General features: G+C 50.7%; 1 protein-coding gene across 6 annotated transcripts in view; it reads left to right on the top strand.

Annotated features, from left to right (window-relative positions):
- SYNDIG1L (synapse differentiation inducing 1 like) overlaps positions 1 to 20,118 on the top strand; it is a 57,707-nt gene extending 37,589 nt beyond the window's left edge. Inside the window, exons 1-6 of one of the 6 annotated variants that reach the window (XM_027552426.1) lie at positions 2,146 to 2,303; positions 6,026 to 6,100; positions 15,422 to 15,580; positions 15,762 to 16,258; positions 18,141 to 18,281; positions 18,422 to 20,118. In XM_027552426.1, coding sequence (XP_027408227.1) covers positions 15,842 to 16,258; positions 18,141 to 18,281; positions 18,422 to 18,580 — 717 coding nt within the window. In that variant the 5' untranslated portion in view covers positions 2,146 to 2,303; positions 6,026 to 6,100; positions 15,422 to 15,580; positions 15,762 to 15,841 and the 3' untranslated portion in view covers positions 18,581 to 20,118. Of the gene's footprint in view, positions 1 to 1,981; positions 2,304 to 6,025; positions 6,101 to 15,421; positions 15,581 to 15,726; positions 16,259 to 18,140; positions 18,282 to 18,421 lie in introns of those variants that run through there. The other 5 variants (XM_027552421.1, XM_027552425.1, XM_027552427.1 and 2 more) reach the window with 5 other exon arrangements.
- Positions 20,119 to 22,737: the final 2,619 nt, after the last annotated feature.

The raw sequence follows: 22,737 nt of genomic DNA, 5'->3' as shown, positions 1-22,737 counted from the left end.
CAGCGGCCTCACTTCAAGTTTTCCCTCCAGGCAACAGCATATAATTATCAACATTAGTATTTAGAATTTATATGCGGCTTTTGCTTCACTGGCTTTTTTATTATCCATTTGATTAGCAATTCCGTATGCGGCCCAGACATGGAGCAAAGCCAGAATAGAGAGCGGGGGAGACAGAGGAAGGAAAGGCCAAGTAGGGAGCCATGAGTCCCTGTGAAGGGGAAGCCAGAGGGGAGTTAAGGAGCAAGAGGGCACTGAGACTCAAGGACAGTGTCTTGTGTGAGGGTAGGGGTGGAGGGTGTCTGTGCAGATACTATATGGCCCTCAGGATGAATGGTCCAAGAGCCTTCCTAGTCTTGGGACTTCCACACGGATGGGGCAAGGGCAAGAAAAGCAAGAATATATTTAACACCCAACAGGTTAAACACCAATCAATACTAGCTGGAAGACAGAGGAAGACCACGAGCTTAGGGAGTTCCCTGCCCAGTCCTGAAGAGCAGCAGACCCAAACTCCATGATGGGGGCTCTTGGCTCCTGCAGAGGATGCTAGGAGTTCAGTAGAACTGGTGTAGACATTCCATGTTATGTGGGAGTGAAGGCATCCTGGAGACCACCGTTCAGTGCGCTGTGTATTCTTGGGTGGGGGAGGGAAAACTCCTGCTGCCAGAGGCTGGTTCTCAGTGACTCCTGCCAGCCCCAGCCCCAGCTTCAGCTTGCTCTGAGGTTTGTTTATTTATTTAGTTTGTCTGCATCAGGTCTTAGTTGGGGTGCACAGGCTCAGCTGTTATGGTACATGGGCTCCAGTCCTTGGGGGTGTGTGGGCTTAGTTGCTCCACAATGTGTCGGATCTTTAGTTCCCTGACCAGGGATCAAACCCTCGTGCCCTGCTTTGCAAGGTGGATACTTAACCAATGGACCACCAGAGAAGTCCCTCTGAGGTTTACTTTGCAGACCTCTATTTACCTTCAGAAAATGAGAATCCTCTCCTCTCCCAACCTCCTGGTACTACAGTGAGACTCAAGACCTTGTAAAAAACAGCCTCGTCCACTCATAACACTCAAGATGAGGATACCCTCATGCTTGAAAAAAGGAAATTGGTGGGGGTGGAAGTGATAAAGAACAGCACAGTCAGGGAGACAAAGCAGCCAGAAACCCTGGCTGGTATCTGAGGACATCAGGGACCCTTCTGGGAGAGCTGAAGGGAACACTCACCCACTGAGGGCCTATTTGGGGCCAATGTGTCACATATGCCATCTCACTTTGTCCTCATATGACCCCACAAGGTGATTCAGCTTCCCCCATTTCGCTAAGGAGAAACTCAAGGCTTTGAGAGGTTAATTAACTACTCAAAGTTATATAGTTAACAGGAGAGACACTAGGGCCAAATCTTAGGCCCACAGTCTTTACAGCCTGTACACTTCCCGCACAGCACTGCGATCTCTAAATCAGGAGATTTAATCTCTATGAGCCTGGTGTCTTCATGTATAAAATAGGAAAGAAAGGAAAAAAAAAAATACTGCCTCATAGAGTTAAGAAAATTAAATGAGATGATATTGGTTAAAAAATGTTAAGACTCAGCATGGTGTCTGGTATACAGTAGGTGCCCTATGAGTGGCTTTTGTTTGCTTGTTTTTCTTTTGGGGGGTGGGGGGTGCAGAACAATATTAAAACTCAGGGCTCAAAAATGGGAGCACCGCCCATAGCTCCTGGGGAAATGCGGGAGTAGGTTTGAGGCAAAGATCTAGGGAAAGGGGGCTCAGCTCCAGGAACCAGAGAAGCCAGTTCCAGCGGCGCGCCCCTCGCGCGGCCGCCTCCTCTGGGCTCCCCCCGACTTCCCGCCCCTCCCCGCCCCGCCCCGCCCCGGAGCGGGTCCGGAGTGCCTGGTGGGCTGATTCCGGAGCGTAGAAGGGAGCACGGAGGCGAGAGGGAGGCGGCGGCGGCGGCGGGAGGCGGGGAGGCGGGGGACCCTGCTCGCTGCTCTCCCAAGTCGGCGCGGAGCCGCCTTGGGCCGGGCTGAGTGAGGGCTGCGCGGCGGCGGCGGGGCCGGGTCAGGATGCGGGGCTCCCGGGACCGAGCCGGGCTGGGCGTGCGGCGGCGGCGGCGGCGGGCGGCGGGCGGGAGCTGTCCGCGGTGCTGAAGCGGCGGCGGCGGCGGCGGAGGCGGCGGGGACCCGGGGCCGGGAGCAGAGGCGCCCTTCTGGGAGCTTCGCCGAAGCCGTGAGGCGAGGGCGCCAGTCGCGCCCCGGTTCATGCCCGGCGGGCCCCCCAAGCCCCGCGGAGGAGGTGGGACTGCCCTCGGCGGGACAGGTAAGGAGCCGTCTGGGGGCGTAGCGGGAGCGCAGAGCTAGGCGCCTGGCTGGGATTGAGCCGGGGAGGGCAGTGGGACCCCTCTCAGCGACGGGGGCTCTGACTTCCTTCCAGCCCGAGATCGCGCCAAGTCCATCCCTCCCCCTCCCCCTCCCCCTACAGGCTGGAGATGCTGGCAGGGGCCTGGGGGACTAGGGCCCACACAGGCACCCGGGTACCCTGACCCTACACCGGCCAGGCCTTGACCCCGACCTCAGGCAGCTCTGAGACATCCTGCTCACAAGGAACTGAAGAGAGTCTCTAGGACTCCTGATACCCCAGTCCCCGCGACACTAGGGAAACCTGAGCCGCTTCACTAAGCGCCCCTCTCCTCCTCCAAGCCTGCTCATCAGGGTGACTGGGGTGGGCTGTGGCCCCCCTGCCTCAAGATTTCTTTCCCCAGGAAATGGCCCTTGGGCCAACAGATAGGCCAGGCCCTTTTCTCCAGAGAAGGAGGCAAGTACCAGAAGATACCTCAATATTTTTCCTGTGGCCCTCTTGACTCTCATGGAAGAAGGCTGGTTTTGCAATGCACTGATTGGTGCATGAAGGCAGAGGTGGGGAACCTGAGTCCCATTTTCCCTTAGGTGACTATATACTGGGGACCCTAGACAGAGCCTCTATTTGGAGTCCTCCTTCCTTCTGGCAAGAGTGTGCTGAATGAGCTCATTCAGGCCTGCAAAGTGCTTCCAGTTCTTCAGAACATAGTTCTCTAAGTGGCAGAACATGGTGATCAAAATGAAACTGCGTAGAGGAAGACTGGCCCATCACTGTGGCTGACCACTGCTTTATCCCGATGCTCTCAACCCAGCATAACTTCTCCCCTGCCAGTCACAGAGAGAGCACTAGACTAGGAGTTCCTAACCGGGCACTGGCATTAACTGGCTTTAGGCCAGTTACCTGACCTTTCTGAACCTCAGTTTCCTCATGTGTCAAGTGAGGATAAAGTAGCTGCTCTGTTCACCTCAAGGAACTGCTGTAGGAATCAGTGAAACAGCATCTGAGATTAAAGGCTTGTCAACTGTATGCCACCAGACAAGTGTGCGTGCCCATCCCCATCCAGCAGTCAGGCCAGCTGGCAGTGACCTGATCCTTGTCACTTTTATCCCCATTCTCTCCCAGCCCAACCTTGGCTCTTTTCGTCCTTGGCCTTCTGGGGCCTCAGAGTCAGGGAAGCACAACTTATAAATCTTGAGAAGCCCAGAGGGTTCCCTCGCCTTCTCCTCTTCTGTCATCACCTATAGAAGACAATATAGGGTGAGAGTCTGACTCAGTTTGTTTTCTTTTTTTTCCCCCAAGAATCACAGATCTAGGGAAACAGCTCCTTGAAGGCAAGAATTGTGTTGTTTTCATCTCTTCGCTTTCCTCCACACCTCCCCTCCCCCATAGCACCTGGAAGATAGTAAGGACTCAGTAATTGGGTGTAAAATAAAAGAATGAAGTTTTATAAAAGCATTTGACTAGAAGTCAGGAGCCCTGTGTTCTGGTCTCAGATCTACCACTGACTCAGGCATCTCCTCTCCCCTCTGTGGGCTTCAGTTTTCTCAACTGTCAAAGAAGAGGGTTGAGGGAGATGAGTTTTAAGATTCTAAGCCCTAATATTCTGTGCGGCTCTCTGAGGTCTGTCCCAAGCCCTCAAATCCCTCAGTTCTCCTTGAACATGGAAGACCAACTTCATTAACCTGGTTTGGAGAGTAAGTTATGTTCTCTCAGTAAAGAATAAGATTTTATTAATGGAGTAGAGGGAAGCAAAGGAACTAAAAAAGGCCATTTGTATTTTCAGTGTTTTCTTAAGATTTCCCTCTCTTCCTTATTTCCCTGAGAATGCCATGAGAGTGTACAGAGTTGCTGAGCTGGGGAGGAGGTCCCTGCCTCCAAGCCCAGAGGCCAGGAAAGCACTCCCCACTGCTCAACCCAGAACACCCCTGTGTGTAGCCAAGGGCCAGGGACCTAGTCCTAGGCCATTTTCTCCTAGGGACCTTTCCTGACTGGGATCCCCCTCCTAAGACTAGAGGAGGGGACAGTCAGGAAAGCTCCATCCCTGGGGAGAGTTTTTTAATTTGAAAACAAAATGAGCTTCTCTGACAATAATTTTCCTCAACTGCGGCAGGCCCAGTGATGTTCAGAAAAACCTTAGCTAATTGGCAATTGAGTAGAGCTGAGTAAGCCATGCCAGTGACCTCCCAGACTTACCCTGCAAGCGCCCCGCCAGGGTGGGGGAATCAACCCCTCCCCCATGTCAGCACTTTCTGGCTCCCAGCTGTTGGTGCAGCACTGGCAAGAATCAGCTCTCCAGAGTTAATGGGCAGTCACTAACCCTCACAACAAAGTGATGGCAACAGTGGCGGTAGAAAGCACAGAAAGGGGCTTTATTTTCTGTGTGACTGGTCTCTGGGGGTACTGGCTTGCTGCTGGGGCTAGAACAATGCACTGCCCCGCTTCTACAGCTGTCTGAGTAGACTTTCCAGATTTGGAGGTGTCAGGGTGCAGGGCACCTCTGGTCACCCAGGCAGACACATCTGGCTCCTCTCCCAACCAGGGAAAGCTGCCCACTGACTACTTCTTATCTTCCCCTCCAGCCCCCCTTCCATCTGAGGCTCCCATTCTGACCCCCTTCACAAGGCCTCAAAGGGAAAAAAGAGTCGACCCTGGCACATGACTGGCTAATCTCAGTTATTTGGGGCTGGGAGTAGAGGGATGGGTGGCAGGGAGATCTGAGGAAGAGGAGATCAATGTGACGTGGTCATTAAATAATAATGTGTGTTGTGTGTGTATGAGAATGTGTGTGTGTGAAGCAACAGATTGAAACTGAAATATCCACATGCAGGCCCCTTCCCCTGGTGGCATACACAAGATGACAGAGGCAGAGAATATCTGGAGAAATCTGTACATTATTAATTACTTTCAAGTTCAAAAGGCCAACTCATCTGTGCATCCTAGAGGGACCTCCAGCCTTAAAGTACACCACTCCAGAGAGGAAAAGGCAGAAGGAATAGGCTTCACTTTGGGGAGAATAAATATCCCAGATCTTTAAATCTTTGGTATTTTATAAGCCCCTTCCCTTCTCAGGGGCTGGGTGGACAGCCTGCCTGGAGCAAGGCCCCCTCTGCTGCAAGCCAGGGGACACAAAAGACTGATCTCATCTCTGCTCTCTGTAACCAGGTCCTCTCTTGCCTCTGCTTTTATTCTCTCTTCCTCTTCCCAGTAGCTCCTCTGCCCAACTCCCAGCCTCAACCCTTGCCCCAAGCAAACCAAGCAAAGAGTGAGAGCCCAGTGCTCTTCCTCTCCATCAGATGTGTTATCTTTCACTGTTAGATGCTCTGTTTGCTTCTAAGTGTTCGGGAATGAGCTGCTTCAGTGGAGAGAGAGATTGTTTGAGCAAGAATAAAGATTTGATTTCCACCTGAAAACAGACTAATTTGTGTAATGGTATCACCATTCCTATCCTCCCAGCAATTTTCACCTTTGTCAGCCACAAACGCACCCCTAAGGCAAGCAGATTTTGCTCTGGAAGAGGCCAGTCCAGCCTCTGGGAGTCCAGGGTGGCAGTGGATAAAACAGAAGGTGAACTGAAGTTCCCAAGAAAAGAGCAACTGAGACGCCTCCTGTGGGAGCTGAGAAGTATTCCAGCTGTTTATCTTTCCTGGTTTCCCCCTCAGCCCTCTTCTCCTCACTCTCCATAGGTCCTTCTTCATTCTCAAATCTCTCTCCAGACCTGACCACCGCCCAGGGCTTCATCTCCATACATCAATTGCCAGGTGGGGTTTCTCTCCTTGTATCCCAAAGGCACTTTAAAACCAAACTCATCTGCTTCTCTTTCTCATTCTTTCCATCTGTGTGTGTGTGTTTCATTTTTTCAGCTTGATACTTGGTGACCCATTTCAATCTAAATATTCTTTTTTTTTTTTCAGTTCATGAATCATGTTCTGCTTTTGCTTCTTTAATTATTATTGTTTTCCCTCCAGTCTCTTTGTTTTGTCTTTCTGACATTCCTGTTGGATGGATGTTTGATCTCCTGGGACTCTCCTCCGTTTCTCTTAACTTGCATGTCTTCCATCTTTTTGTCTTTTTGCTCTGTGTCTTGGGAAATTCCATTAACTTCTTCTTTTACATTAAAAAGTTAATCTTTAACTGTGTCCATTCTATTATCCAGAATCTCAATTGAATTTTTAAAAATGTAGACAATTATTTTCAATCTTTAAAATACTTTGTTGTTCTTTGACTACTCCTTTTTCATAGCAGCCTATTCTTGTTTTATGAATGCAACATCCTCTCACATCTCTCTGAAGGTATGCATTGAAAAAAAATTTTATATATATTGTCTATAACTTGAATGATTTGGAATTCTTGTTGGGTCGGTTTTATATTTGTTTATTTAATCTTTCTCTTTTATTGTCACATAGCTATTTTTCTTTATCTTTTGTTGTTCATTCAGACTCATGAATAAAAAAGATATTGACTAATATAGGCAGCTGGCGTGTATTTCCTCTGAAGTTGGATAAGTTTGTTTCCCTAACAGGCCTCTCCTTTGAATGTTTATTGTTCTTACCACTGGTGTTTGGGACTGTGACTGTCTCTGTACTCATTTCTTCACCAAGGAATCTCATCTGCTTTTTATCTCCCAGAAATTCCTCTGAGTTTCTGGTCCACTGATAATCTTTTCTGTTTTCCAGTTTTGTTGTGATTTCATTATTTTGAAAATATATCCTGTCATCTTAATGGAACCTTAAGAGGGAGAAGATGTGGACATTTACGCTCAGGCTGCCTTCTCAAACCAGCAGCTTCCCCCTAGATTTTGCCTAAGTTTGTGGCATCACCTTCTACTTAGTTAAACAAACCAGACACCTGGAAGTCATTCTTGCTCCTCTCTCTTCCTCACTTATGGTTGGTCTCAAAATCTTATTCATTTAGCCTCCTAACTACCCCTCAGGTATTACTCTTCATCTCCATCCATTTCACCATCAGGTTCAGGTCCTCATCCCCTCCTGCCTGCATTGTACAGTAGCCTCTTAATAGACTCCAAGCTTCTGTTTTCACACTCCTCAAATCCTTTGTATCCACTGCTGCCACCCAGAGTTGTTGTTGTTGTTCAGTCGCTAGGTTATGTCTAACTCTTTGCGACCCCAAGGACTGCAGCATGCCAGGCTTCCCTGTCCTTCACTATCTCCCAGAGCTTGCTCAAACTCATGTCCATTGAGTCAGTGATGCCATCCAACCATCTCATCCTCTGTCACCCTCTTCTCCTACTGCCTTCAGTGTTTCCCATTATCAGAGTCTTTTCCAAGGAGTTGGCTCTTTTCATCAGGTGGTCAAAGTATTGGAGCTTCAGCTTCAGCATCAGGCTGTCCAATGAATAGTCAGTGTTGATTTCCTTTGGATTGACTGGTTTGATCTCCTTGCAGTCCAAGGGACTCTCAAGAGTCTTCTCCAGCACAGCAGTTTGAAAGTATCAATTCTGCAGTGCTCAGCCTTCTTTATGGTCCAGCTCTCACATCCATACATGACTACTGGAACGAGCCATAGCTAAAACACAGGCATGACTGTATCTCTTCCTTGCAACAACCATCATTGGCTCCCCACTGCCCAGAGTAAAAAGCTTCTCTGCAAGCAACTGGAGGCCTCCCCACCTCCCCTGCCTGATTCCATCAATATCAAGCCACCCGGCTTCCCCTCTAGACCACTGTCCCATGCCTCTGTGCTGTTTCCTCTGCTGGAAATACTCATTTCTCATTGTCTCACCTAATGACTCACCTTTTTCCTTCAAGACTCAGTTTAGATGTCACCTGCTGTGCAAACCGTTTCCTAGTTTCATCACCTCCACTCCTTCCTCGGGATAGGAGTCCCATATCAGTGTACCCACAACTCCCCATGTCCTGCTAGCACAACATACTCCATGGTACTGAAGCCTTGTATTTGCTAGTCTGTGTTCTCCCCTCCTCCTCAAAGCAGGTACCACTTCTGGTTGATTTTTGCATTCCAAAAACTGGTCTGAACTGCTTAAGAAGTGTTTGTTGTACAAAATTAAATATGCCCCAGCCAGATGTGCTCCATCCATCCCAGGTCCTGGAAAGAGTTTCTTAAGGAGGAGACTCAGCCCACCTAGCTCACTCATCCACTAATTCATTCATTCATTCATGAGACCAACTGTTTATGGAGTGCCTATTATATGCCAGGCCAGGGGCTGCAAGTATGAGGAAGCAGACAGAATCCTCACCCTCCTGAAGCTCACGAGATCTGGTGAGGGAGAGAGACACTAATCAAGGAATCACACGTATGTAAATAGAGACTGGGGTAAGCTCTTGGAAAGAAAGAGCTGGAGCCTGGAAAGCAGATAACCAGCAACCTAAATCTAGGCTGAGTATGGAGGGATGATCTCCCTAAGGAGGTGACTTTTGAACTGAGAGCTGAAGTATTCTGATATGGGTGGAGACAGTTTCTGAGCAGCATAGCTGTGACGTAAAGGAGAGGGGAAGGACAGGAGCTGAAGGAGGGGAGGTGGCATGGAAGATAAATGTTCCTCCCCTCTGTTTCTGCCTGACTACCTCAAAGCTTAGCGGCTAAAACAAGAGACATCTTATTTTATCTCATGACATTGAGGGTCAGAAATTCACCCAGGCTTGAGCTGTGTGATTATTCCATTCCATGTGGCATGAGCAGAGGTTACCCAGTGGTTCTCAGCGGACAGATGGGCTGGCTTGAAGAGTCCAAGATGGCTTCACTCACATGCCTGGCATGCTGGGATGACCAGAAGGCTGGGTTCAGCAGGCTCCGCTGACCAAAGCGTCATACACACAGCCTTTCCAGCCTGACAGCTTCAGGGTAATTCAGAGCAGCTCAGGGTCCCAAGGGTTAGTATTCCAGCGAGCAAGGTGAAAGATGCATGACCTTCTGTAACCTGGCCTCTGAAGTCTCATAGTATCACCTTAGCTGTGCTGTGTGGTAAAAGCAGTCACAAACCTACTCAGATTAGAAAGGAGGGACATAGACCCCTACTTCTCGATGGGAGGAATGTCAAAGGGTTGACAGCCAGGTTGTGCAGTCATCATGATTTCTTTTTTAAGCCAGGGAATGACAATATGTTTAAGTGCCATTAGGGAAGATCAAGAGTTAGGAGCATTTGAAGACAGAGGAGAAAGAAAGCATAATCAATTGTGTTAGCTTCCTGAGGGGGAAACTGAAGCAAAGAAAGCTAAATCTCCCATTTTCCCTCAACTCTGCTGCCTCCCACCCCGACCCTGACCCCTGACTCTGTCTCTCTTTGCTGTCAGATGCAACAAGCAGCATCCATGACTCCAAAGCTGGCTTGGTGGCTCTCTTGCTTACAGGCCAGAAATCATCAAATCCAGCCCCAAGTCATCTACTAACAGCTTCTCAAGTCACAGGACTTCACAGTTTACAGAACAGTTTACATATTATCTGCCTGGAAGTTGGTCTAGCACCTATTCTTAAAGACGGCACCTCTCCTCTGGATTGTAATCATTTCTATTTAATCTTCTGCCCTGCTAGGAAGTTCTGGCTTTTATCTTCCAGTTTAGAAACAGTCTTTCTTGTTGCACTGAGAGATAGTGGTCAGAGGTTGAACTTCCTCACTATAGCTTTGCATTTATTTGAATCCAGACCTTAAGGTTATCTCGGCAGCCATCCCTGGGCTGCTAAATCACCCCAAATCTCTTAATCTTTTCCTAAAGCTCCCATTTCCCATTCCCTTCAATAAGGTCTCTGATTTTAACCCATTCAAGACCAAGTCCTTGCCATTTTCACACCCACACCATTTATCACAACCCTTTACACACAGGTAGGCTCTGAAAGGCCAGGTGTTGGACTCAGTTAAACCTAGGTTCAAATCCAGGGTCTGATACTGTTTAATCTTGGGCAAGTTACTTAACCTTTCTGAACCTCAGTTTCCTCATCTGAAAATGAGAGATAATAATAGCCAATTTCATCATTTGTTGTAAAGGTTTGAGATACAGTGTGTGAAACACGGGGCTCACGTGAGGATGCAGTAAAAAGTAGCTGTTATGATTTTACAGCGTTCTGATAAGGACTGGCCCTATCCCATGGACAACAACCCAACTCCTGGTCCCACATCACACTGTCCCGTGGTCTCTTTTTAGCAGTGTTCACCCTGCTTGTTCTCAGCACAGGAGACCTCCTCTAAGCCCCACCCCCCACAGCTAATCCCAGAGAATTTGATACTGTTCAGGCCTGCAAGAGCTCTCATCAGACGGACTGGGTCAGATGGGGCTCTGCCGCTCTCCTGCTGTGTGATCTCAGAAAACCTGTTTAACCTCTCTGAGTTGCAATCCCCCTCACCCACATTAAGAGGACAGATTACATGAGATACTGCATTTGAAGCACTTTCCATGGTGTCCAGAGCAAAGCAAGCTCTCAGTAGATGGCCACCAACAGATAGTGGTAAGAAAGCAAAGTGACTCCGGGGTCAGATTTCCAGGGTGTCATGTCCTGTCCACTACTCTCCAGTTGCATGCCTGTGGGCACTTACAAGTTGCTTATGCCTCAGTGTCTTCATCTGTAAAATGGAGACAATGATTTATAGAGTTTCTCTAAGGATTAAATGAGAGAATACACCACGTTTAGAACGGTGCCTAGGACACAGTAAGAATTTAGTTAAGTGTGAGATGTTATTATTTCAACTTTAAACTTCTTTGTATTTTTATATTTAAGGTACATTGACTATAAGTAGCATATTGTCAGATTGTGTTGTTTTAAAAATCTAGTCTCTGTCTCTTTTTAAAATCATCTTTGAAGTATAATCTACATAAAATAATAGTCACCAATCTTAAGTGCACAATTCAGTGAATTTTGTGAAACACCCGCAGTCATGTAGCCACTACCACAATCAAGATACAGAACATCACCGCCAAAAATCTTCATGCCCCTTGCAGCCTATCCCCTCCCGACCATGGCCCTTAACCACTGATATGCTTTTTGTCACCATAGTTTTCCCTTCTCTAGAACTTCATATAAATGGAATAATACACTATGGAACTATCTTTGTCTTTTATGGGCAATTTTATCCCATTTACATCCAATATAGTTATATAGTTGGGTGTAAGCCTAACATCTTACTATTTGTTTTCTATTTGTCTAACTGGTTCTATATTCCTTCTGCCTCATTTAGGGTAAATTAAATACCTTTATTATTTCATGTCTGTTATCTCACTAGTTGTATATTTTACTCTTCTTTGTGTGATTATCAGAGCAATAGTTCTTAAAGTGGGTCCCTGGGCCAGCAGATTCAACTTACCCAGATTCTTGTTAGAAATGAAAATTCCAAGCCCCATCCTGGAATCATAAACTCCGAGGGTGGAAGCCAGCCATCTGGGTTTAACAAGTCCTCCTGGTGATGCTGAGACTGGCTAGTTTGAGAACCACTGCCTGAAGACAACTTTTGCTTCTGGCAAACAGCAAGGTTATATGCAGATCACCTTAATCCAGTTAGGAGCAGAGCTGATTCAAAGCAGGTTTCTGTCCTCGGGAGGGCTGATCTGCTCCTGGTTTTCTTCTACTCCCAATGGGTAGCCCTAAAGTGGTCCCAGTTGAAAACTGGACATGCTTACTGGAGCCCTTCCTCCTTAACCATCCCTGAACTCCAGTTTTCCTCCCTACTGGAAGAGGGGGAAAGTATTGCCAAAGGTCAGGCTCACCTGTCCTTAGCCCCTTGACCCCTCAAGCTCTTTCTTCCTTGGTGACTGTTCAGTGCCTTCATAGTTCCCCTGGCTTTCGTAGACAGGTTTGTATAACACAAGTTAGTCTGCAACTGCTGGAAAAGAAGCCCTCTGTCCTGTTGTTATTTCCCCACTAGAATTACAGAGTCAAAGTGAGCATTTAGAACACTTCAGTTCCTGGCACGTGGCAAAAAACTCAATAAGTATACGTTCTTCTTCTTTCTTCTCCCAGTAGAATCCTAGGGTCATCTTGAGTTGAGCTGTTAAAAATCAACTCCTTCTACCCTTTCCATACATTTCATAGATAAGCAAACTGACGTCACACTGCGTGACTGGGCTCCAGTGCAATCAGACTCCCTTGGGAGGCTGTATTTGGATGGTTTCCTGCCCCTTGTCTGGGAGGTGGCAGTGTGCTCTCCTTCCCCAGATCATCATGGCACACCCAGGAGCCCAGCTCAGTTCTCAGCTCCAAAGGAAAGAAGCCAGGGACCGTGGCTTCACAGACCCACCTCTCCTCCCGTCTCCTGGCCTGGCCCAGACCTCCAGCCACGACCACACATTGGGAGCAATCTTCTTACATTCAGTATCCCAGACATCTCATGTCTTTCCTCCGGAGCAGAGGATACACATGCACACACACACACACACACACACACACGCAGAAGCATGCTCACCAGCGATTGAGCACGTACGCAGTACCATATACAGTGTGGAAGGACCACAGTCCAGGTGAGACCAGGCAGCTGAAGTGGAGATGCAAATTGCTCTGCTTTGAATGCTAGTCCCTTATTCCAGGAAGAGAGGGAGGCAACCCTAAGCAACAGGCCGAAAGGTCAGGCCAGGCCGAGGCCAGGGAAGACTGGGCTAGAGCCCAGCCACCACTTCCTAGTGGCCAGGACTCGGAGCTGGGTCCCCAGAGTCAGCCCAGTGAACTCCTGTGTGACCCTGACAGGTGACGGAAAGAACAGAGAATCGTGACCCTTAGCCGGACTGTGGGCAGGTGCTGCAGCCTGTGACTTGGTTACTCTTTGAACACGGGTGTGTGTGATTGTGTACGTGTGCTCTGTGCCTCTCTGTGCATATTGGCCAGGGGGCAGGTTTTGATGCTGTGCTCAGCCTCATTCCTTCTCAGAAGGAATGCCCCAGCCTGGGGAGGTTTTAAACTGATTTTAGATAATTTGGCTCAGAAGAAATCCATTAATTTTTTTCTGATTTAAAAGTAATGCATGCTCATCGTAAAAAATGAATGTGGAAAACAGAAAAAAATGTGATGTAAAAAAAAAAATGAAAAGCACCTGTGCTCCCACCCCTGGAGATAATCACTGTTGACATTTTGGTGGAGTTGAGATCACATGCACATACGGTGTTCTTTTCTCCCTTCTCACTGAATCTGCAGAGAGCATTTTCTCATATTATTCCTTTTTTGCAAACCTGTTTGAAGGCCCTGTACCATTGTTTTCGCACCATAATTTATTTAACTTGTCCCCAGTTGTTGAACATTCAGGTGGCTTCCAGATTGTCCCTATGGTGGAAAACCCAGGCTCATATCCCTTAGTGCATGAAACACTGATTTCTACTTTAAGACACGACCAGGGCATGTGTTGGGGGGGCGGGGGGGACACTGATCCAGGAAAGGGTGCGTGGCTTGGGTTTCAGAGGCTCAGCTGGGTGTACTTTGACCAAGAAAGGGTGGCTGGCAGGAGCTGGGTGATGGGCTGGGACACAGCCACCCCTGCCAGCCCTGGATAAGGGCACTCACAAACACCCCTCAGAGCTCCAGGGCCTGACTCCTGGTCATAAATATCCCTCCTTTGCCCCTAGGGGATGACATTGCGGCCTCTTGGTGAGGCAAGCCATAGGGCAGAGGTGAATTTGATGCATTCATCTGCTCTGAAGATGCTAGGGCTGGTCTCCCCAACCCTACTCCCTCAGAAAGGCCCCTGCCCACCTCTGCCCACGTGGATGGAAGCCCAGAGAGTAGGTGAGGTGAGCAGGGGCAGGGGCCAGGTGGAGGAGCAGGGCCAGGATAAGGCAGCCAAGAGGGAGTTGGGAAGCTGGGCAACGACCCCTTAGCTCCATGGCTCATTTGGCAAATAGATGTCTTGCCTTCCCTTTGCCTCCCTGACCCTGCTGGAGGGGCCATGGTGGGGAAGCAGAGCCCTGTACCCTCTGGGCTCATTTGAGTGTGCTCATCCATTCCTGACTACTGAAAAAGGACAGGGAATGGGGGAATTTCACTTCTGGTGGGCTCCTTGAAGCTATGGAATTATGGTATATTAGTGCCACCATCGACTGTTTAATCCAACTCCTCTGGTTCCAAATGGGGAAACCGTCAGGTCAAAAGCTAATGTGGATCAGGAATGGAAACTCTGTGTATCTAACTCCCAAACCCACAGGCCTGTGGTCACATGTCCTTTAGCTCTACGTCTATGGCTCACATCTGCTGGTGGAGGGAGGTTGTAACAGGGGCTCAGAAGCTGCCCTGGGGGGTTAGAGAGTCCAGCTCTGCTAGGAATCAGCCCAGAGGAGCCCAGACATGGACGTAACCTTATGAGGCCTCTGCCTTGGACGCCCAGCTCCCCATCAGCAGGAAGGAGCCCCTCCACGTCACTGTAGTCCAAGGGCTCTCCTCCCTGCATGTCTGGCCTCTGGAGAGGAAGGAGAGAGCAGCAGTGAGACCTCTGGGCTGATGAGCACCACCCCCCACCTGCAGACAGCAGTGACCTAAGCCCTCTCGCAGATCCCAGAACTCGCCTTAGAAGGGAGGTGAGCCTAAGGAGCACCCCCTAAGACCATACTTGGGGAGAAGCGCCTCCACCAGGAAGAGCTGACCTCTGTGAGCACGTGGCATGGGGCGAGCTCTGAGCTAAACATGGGCCCACCCAACCCGAGAACAAATCCTCTGTTGATGCAGCATCCCATCTGCCACTGATCCTGACAGTATCTCCTAAGGCCCACTCCCCATTTCTCCATCTGCTCAGAGTCTCAGTGGTCCTCAGTTTATCAGAAGCCATGGCAAAGCCTCCTATCCATGAGACAGTCAGTCCAAGCCACCCCACACACAGCCACAAGGAAGGCTTCAGGGCCCAAGTCTCATCCTATCAACCCTACCAAGACCCCCGAGGACCCCTCTGACCTCAACAGGGTTGCACTGTCTGGGCCCGCAGTCCATCTCACATCTTTCTCTGTCCCTGCAGCCACACCAGCCTCATCTCCGGCTCTCAGGCCAACCAGCCTTTATCCACCCGCTGCGTGAAATGTGTCCCCCTCCCCTCGCCTTGTCAACCCATCTTCTTCCTTCAGATCTCAGCTCCAAAGCCTCCCCTTGCACCTCTGTGTCAGTTCTATCTGTCGTACATTCTGACACCCTCTGCTGTACCTCCCCTTCAGGGCAGGCATCTTCTCCACCAGACCGTGAGCTCTGGAAGACCAAGTGGGCATCCTTCTTCCTCTCCCTGCTTCATCCCCAGCATCTGTACGGCGCCTGACCATCACCGATGCTCAGTGACGATGTGGTGAATGGATAAATGAATGACCCAACTCTATGAGGTAAGTTCTGCTGCAAACAAAGAAATGAAGGATCTGAGTTAAGTAGCCAGCTCAAGGTCCCGCAGCTGGCCTGTGGTACAGGCAGGGTCCAGGGCAAGTCAGACTGCAGAGTCTGTGCCCTTCACTACTTCTTGTCCTTCATCCAGAATGCCGGCCGCAGTGTCTGTCTTGCTGTCTCCAGCAGGCCCTCTGAGGACGGCTCAACTGGCCACCAAGTCCCAGGGCTCTGGGGCTCCCTTCCCCGGAGCTGCCCCCAGAACCATGGAGAGTCTGAGTGAGCTACAGAACCCACTGCTGCCTCGGAGCCCCACGCACCTCCATGGCCCCTACCCCTACCCCGAGGCTTCTCCCGCCTGGCCGTGCCGGGAGAAGATCTATTCCTACCTCCTGGGAGGTGCTGGCCCTGCGCATGCCCACCAGCTCCTGGACCCCGGGTCCCTGCAGCTGGCCGTGGAGGCCTGGTACAGGCCCAGCTGCCTCCTGGGGAGAGACAAGGTCAAGGAGCCCAGGGCAGGCAGCTGTGAGACCAGCTTCACAGAGGGCAGGGAGCCCCCAGCTGGGCCTACGGAGCGGTCCACGGAACCTGGCCAAGCGGAAGAGGATGTTGCCATCCAGACTGTGTCCTACGGGGTTCAAGAGGAGTTCCAAGGCCAAGAGGGTGACCCGGAGGAAGAAGAGGTAAGGACGTGTGTGTAAATGCAGATTCTCGGGCCCACCTCCGGGTACTGAGATTTTGTAGGCCTGGCTTGGGCCCCAGGAATCTGTATTTTACTAAAGAAAAGACCCTCTGACACAGATGCTATCCACACTTTGAGAAACACTAGTTAGAGCTGACTAATTTTTTTTTTTTTTTTTACTATTTATTGCATTAAGGTATCTTTCTATTGAAGCTCATGTACAATATTACATAAGTTTCAGGTGTACAACATAATGATTCACAATTTTTAAAGGTTATGACTATTTGACTTCTTAATAGTGTTTTTTGTTCTTGTTTTTTTTTTCCCAGTTCAATCAAGATATAATTGTTTTGTAACATTAAGGTATATAATGTCATGATTTGATTCATGTATGTATCACAAAATGTTTACCACAGTAAGGTTAGTTAACACATCATTTACCTCACCTAATTACCATTTTGCTGTTGCTATAATGAGAATATTTAAGATCTACTCTCATAGAAACTTTCAAGTATATGCTACTGCTGCTAAGTCACTTCAGTCATGTCTGACTCTGTGCGACCCCATAGACGGCAGCCCACCAGGCTCCCCCGTCCCTGGGATTCTCCAGGCAAGAACACTGGAGTGGGTTGCCATTTCCTTCTCCAATGCGTGAAAGTGAAAAGTGAAAATGAAGTCTCTCAGTCATGTCCGACTCATAGCGACCCCATGGACTGCAGCCTGCCAGGCTCCTCCGTCCATGGGAGCTTCCAGGCAAGAGTACTGGAGTGGGGTGCCATTGCCTTCTCCGTTCAAGTATATAATACATTATTATTAACTACAGTCACCACGCTGCAGCAGATCCCCAGAACTTATTCCCCTTATAACTGGAAGTTTTTACTCTTTAACCAACTTCTCCTCATTGTTCCTACTCTCCAGCCCCCGGCCACCACCGACCTACTCACTGTTTCTATGAGTTCAGCTTTTCTAGATCCTACATATAAATGAGATCAAATGGTATTTGTCTTGGACTTATTTCACTTAGCATGGAGAAGGAAATGGCAACCCACTCCAGTATTCTTGCCTGAAGAATCCCATGGACAGAGGAGCCTGGCAGGCGACTGTCCACAGGGTCACAAGGGTCAGATGCAACCTAGTGACTAACCCTACTACTACTGCTATTTCACTTAGCATAATTACCAAGACTCATGTTGGCCCAAATGGCAGCATTTCCTTCTCTTTGTGGCTGAATAATATTCCCTTATACATATAGATAAACATTGTCTTTGTCCACTCATCCATCCAGCTATAGACTTCTGGTCTTTGAGGAAAGTTCACCTGGTTCTTGTTGTCTTAATTATATAAGCAATTTAAAGTCAGTGCAAAAACTTATTCAAAGATAGCTATTATTTTAGTGAATGATCTTCCAGTCTTTTTACTTACATTTTTTTCTACCTTACCCCCCAAAAGAGTTCTTGCTATACATATTTCTGTAACTGAATTTTCCTCTCTAAGCAACGTATTTGGTCCATGTAATCTAATATTTTCTACCAAGGTGAATTTTAAGGGTCACATGGTATCCCATTGTACATTCTTCTACCACTTATTCACCAATCTCCTGGTCCCTGAGCATTGAGACTTCCTGATCTTTCACAGTTACTATCCTATAATGAACATTCTAGTACATGTATACTTGTGTGTGTATTCTTGCATGTGTATCCTTGTAGTCTTTCCTAGTGATAAATCCCTAAGGGTGGAATCGTCGAACCATTGTCAAGGCTTTTGGTAGAGAGTCCGGAGCCCAACCACACTCCCACTAATGACAGATGAGTCTGCCTGGTGCCCCACACCACTGCCGATGGGTGTCCCGGGCCAGGTCACCAGAGCCCACTCATGTTTTTCAGAGTGATGCCACATCGACAGAGAGTGAAAGTGAAGACAACTTCCTTACGCTGCCTCCCAGGGACCACCTGGGTCTCACCATCTTCTCCATGCTCTGCTGCTTCTGGCCCCTGGGCATCGCCGCCTTCTACTTCTCCCAGGGGGTAAGAGCCCATGGGGGCCCAGGGCTTCTGCTCTGGCCACCCCCCCCTCCCCAGGGGACCTGGGGTCAGGGCCTGGGGAGCCGGGGCTGTTTTGCTGGGCATGGGGATGTTCCCTTTCACCAGCGCCTCTCTCTCCCTAGACCAGCAAGGCCATCTCCAAGGGGGACTTCCGCCTGGCCAACACCACCTCCCGCCGGGCCCTCTTCCTGGCGACACTCTCCATTGCTGTGGGGGCTGGTCTCTATGTAGCTGTGGTGGTGGCCCTGGCAGCTTATATGTCCCAGAATGGCCACAGCTAGTGGCCAAGAAGGTCTGGCATCCTGACTCCCCTACTCTGCCTGAGGAAGTAGAGATGGGGTACTGGGGGTAGCAGACTCTCTGGGGAGACAACTCATGGGGGTGGCTTGTCAGGAGGCGACCTCCCAGGCTGCAGCCTGCGGGGCACGAGCTTCACTTCCTCCCACCCACTGCCACCGGCCTAGAGCAGGCCGGGGGCATCACTCAGTCCAGGAGAGGGTAGGGCTGCCCACCTGGCCATCCAGGCAGAGCTGCCTCTGGCTGGGATCGCTCCCCATTCTGCTCATTCCCCAAAGGGTCTCCTGCCCTGTGGTCACCCACTACCCAACTCTGCTAACCTCTCCACAGAGAAGAACAGGTTACAGAGAGATAAAGGGGTGCCTGGGGGGCAGACACACAGGCGTCTCCACCTGGGGTCTCCCTGAACTTCCCAACTCCACTCTCTGGCCTGTGATGCCCAGACCTCAGCCAGCCAAGATGGAAATACACACAAAGGGACCCCTTTGGTCTTTCTGGTTCTAGAGGGTACTTACCTCTTCTGTGGGCTTGTAAGACAGAGTAGATTCTAGGTGGAGAAGGGGCGCCTGGGGTGGGTATACTGAGGGCAGGTTCTTGGAGTGTCTTTATGCAGGAGCGAAAGGCAGATGAGATGACGGAGCCTGGAGGGCCCTGGAATATCGTTGCTCCTGTTCTCTGCCCCCATCCTCCTTTTCTGGATTCCTCCGGGGGCTCTGAGCTGGCACCATGCCAGGCAGAGAGAGAGAGAGAGAGAGAGAGTGCCATCAGTCCAGCAGCCACTGAGTGCAGGATCCTGGATCCAGCCATGGAGGAATTAGCAAGGAGACCCTGTGTAGTGAGTGTAGATGACGGGGACACAGGGCTGGCATGGCAGCTGAGCAGCCCAGGAGGGCCTCCTAGAGGAGGTGAGCAAGGTCTAGACGGATACAGAGAATGTATTGAAGGGATACTAAGGGATGACCCTTAGTATTTGTGGGCAGGGCTGTGGCAGGAGCCTCCCATGGGAGTTTTGGAGCTGTTTCGCTTACGCCTAGAACATCCAGCTGGAGCCACACTGAAGGCTCCACCAACTCAAAGAAGAGGAAAGTCAGGCTTGTGCCTCAAGTGCCAGTGATCTTTTTCCACCTCTGAATGCTGGAGGTCAGTGATGGACCCCTGGTCAGCCTTGCAGCTTCTTCACCGGCACCTCTTCTCAGAGCTGCTCTTAACACTCTTAGCCAATAGGGAAATTTCAGAATCCTAGAAACACCCAGACAGGCAGGAGGAGCACATTTGGGAGGGCAGCCCTGCCAGCGTTCAAGCTATGGCTCTCACTGTGCATGATCTGTGGACCTGGTCATGCCGGGGCCCCATCCAGAGCTCGGGGCTGTGAACCCAACTTGTCCACCATCCTCCGCGAGCCCAGGTATTACCCAGCCCTCCACTCAGTGCATCCCCTGAAGCCTCACAGGCCCAGGATCAGCAGTTTTAATGTCCCGTTACTGTATATACTTACCCTTGTAATAAACGTTTCTGTAACACCTGCTGCCTCTGGGCCTCTTGCTGTCCCCGCCTACCTCCACCTTCGCCTGCGTCCGATCCTTCCCCAAGACCAACCTCCAACCCCCAGTCTACCGATCCTGGCCCCTTGCAGCATGTTCTCTAGAGGACCTGCCCACATCCGGGCCTTAGGAGAGGGGGTGGGCGCTCTGGCTTGGAGGACTACTCTGCTGGGAGTAGCCTGGATGCCGGGTGATGGTGTGGCGTGCATTTGACTCTGCAAGACAAGGCAATGTCCAGGCTGAAGAAAAATCCATTCTAGACTCAAGAGCCTGGGACGTCAGCAGGAAGAGACGTGGGCCAGGGTGACTGAGGCTCCCCTGAGCTGCCTGGAGCCATCAGTGGTGGACGCAAGGTATGGGGTCACCAAGGACCCCACTCCCCTGATGCCCTCTCTTGAGTCCCAGTGGGGGCTGCTCAAGAGTGGTATGGGGAGGAAACCATCTCTGTCAGATTCAGGCCCCAACCTCAGCACCAAATCCCCAGTATCCTCTCTGTTCCAGGCCCCCAGGAACCTGCCTGGGCTATCAGAGGGACCAGCCTGGCCTCTAGGGCACTGCATGGAGGGCACTGGCATGCCCATACCCACACATGACTACTTGGAAGACACAGCTCCACGCATACACACACACATGCTGCACAGGCTGGGTACCCCTGAGACAGAGATCACTGCATGCTACTCCTTAGAAGATACTCTTGGGAGAACATTAGAGGAGAGGAGCAGAAGAAGGCAGATCTGAACTATGGGGAGGTCAGGCTGCTGCTGCTAAGTCGCTTCAGTCGTGTCTGACTCTGTGCAATCCCATAGAGAGCAGCCCACCAGGCTCCCTGTCCCTGGGATTTTCCAGGCAAGAACACTGGAGTGGGTTGCCATTTCCTTCTCCGATGCATGAAAGTGAAAAGTGAAAGTGAAGTCGCTCAGTTGTGTCCGACTCTTAGTGACCCCATGGACTGCCGCCTACCAGGCTCCTCCATCCATGGGGTTTTCCAGGCAAGAGTACTGGAGTGGGGTGCCGTCGCCTTCTCCAGTCAGGCTGCAGTGCTGGCCAAATGACTGTCTGGGCCAACCCGAGGAGGGGACTGGAGCCAAGGTGCCCTCAGAGTTGACTCAAGGTGGGATGAAGGGCCAGGCCTCCACTGCTGCTTGTCAGTCAGTCACTGGATGGGAGCCACCCAGAAAAGGGCTGTGACCCTTGGGCAAAGTGGATCTCTTCAGCCGAGGCTGCTCCCAGGTTGAGGGATGCCCTGAAGGCTGTTTGCTGGAGGACGAAGCCCGTCATTCCCGCAGGGCCCTGAACAGTGCATCACCGCACCCAGCACACCCATCATGCAGCAGCAGACCCGGTGATGCCACCTATATCCTGCAGCATTTACCTCCCCACACCGAAGGCTGCTTCCTGGGAACTCTGTGCCACTGGGCACACAGGTAGGATAAGCCGAAGGTGCTTCAACCACTGATGGATAGAAGCTAGTGGACAAATAGGTTTCGCAGCATCTCAATGGAAGGACACCAGCCATATTCCACCTGCTCTGAGATTCCCCAGAAGAATGGAGCTTCAGCTACTGGCAGTGGCAATTTAACCAAAAGCACGTCCCTCGCTGGTTGCCTTCCTCTCCCCATCGTCTTCCTCACTTTCCTGCTTCCTGGGATCAGCTCCCAATAAACTACCTACAGTTGAACCCTTGCCTCAGATGAACCCTGGGGAACCCAAACCAAGACACAGACACGCATACACGGGCACATACATGTGCACACAGCATGTGCCTGCCCGCGCCTCCATACATACACACCTCCATCCACGCGTGTGCGCACATGGGCACAGCCCACACAAGCACAGATACTGCGTGCACACACTCACATGTGCACACACACACAGCACATGCCCACACCGGCGTGACACAGGAAACGTGGTGGCCCCACCCAGCCACGCCTGCTCTGGGGTCTCCTCATCCCCAGTGGGCTGGGCGCCTGGCAGTGGGCAGCACCCACTCCAGTCCGGGTCCTGTAGCCCCTGCCTCCTGCCCAGCCCCCCAGAACGCTGCTCCATGCCCGGAGACAAAAGAGAAACAGGTCAACGATTTCCTGTGTTCAACCCAGGGCTTTCTCCCCATGGTCCTCACCCCCTGCCTACCCTCAACAGCAAACTCAGACTCTGCAGGAGGAAACGGTGTCAGCAGTAACAGAGCCCTCAGGGCTTCTCTGCCCAGACCCCTCGGAAGGGCCCATCCCATGGAGCCCGGGGCCCATCCTGATCAGTCCCTGCCACTCGGGCAGGGCCCCTTCCCCTGGCAAGCCGGGGCCAGCCTCTGGGCATGCCTGGGGCACATCAGGCCTCCTGCTTCCAGCTCTGCCTGAGTCTCAGTGCCTGAGGCTCCGGGGAAGCAGGGGGCCAGCAGTTCCCCCCCTTCCCGGCTGGTTCCTCAGGCTGGCAGAGGAACTGGGGGCAGGGAGGGTCCCCTGGGCATAGGTGCCCGTGATGAGCTGCAGTACCAGCACATCTGTGCAAATATCACCAATTATTTTCCCCACTATAAACACCCAGCAGGAAGGCAGGGAAGCAACCAACCCAAACTGTTTAAAATAGAAACCGAAATTGCTGCG

Source organism: Bos indicus x Bos taurus, chromosome 10 (genome assembly GCF_003369695.1).
Source record: "Bos indicus x Bos taurus breed Angus x Brahman F1 hybrid chromosome 10, Bos_hybrid_MaternalHap_v2.0, whole genome shotgun sequence".
Taxonomy (NCBI): domain Eukaryota; kingdom Metazoa; phylum Chordata; class Mammalia; order Artiodactyla; family Bovidae; genus Bos; species Bos indicus x Bos taurus.
The sequence above is the reverse complement of the archived record's forward strand: the minus strand, read 5'-3'. Positions and strand labels throughout refer to the sequence as shown.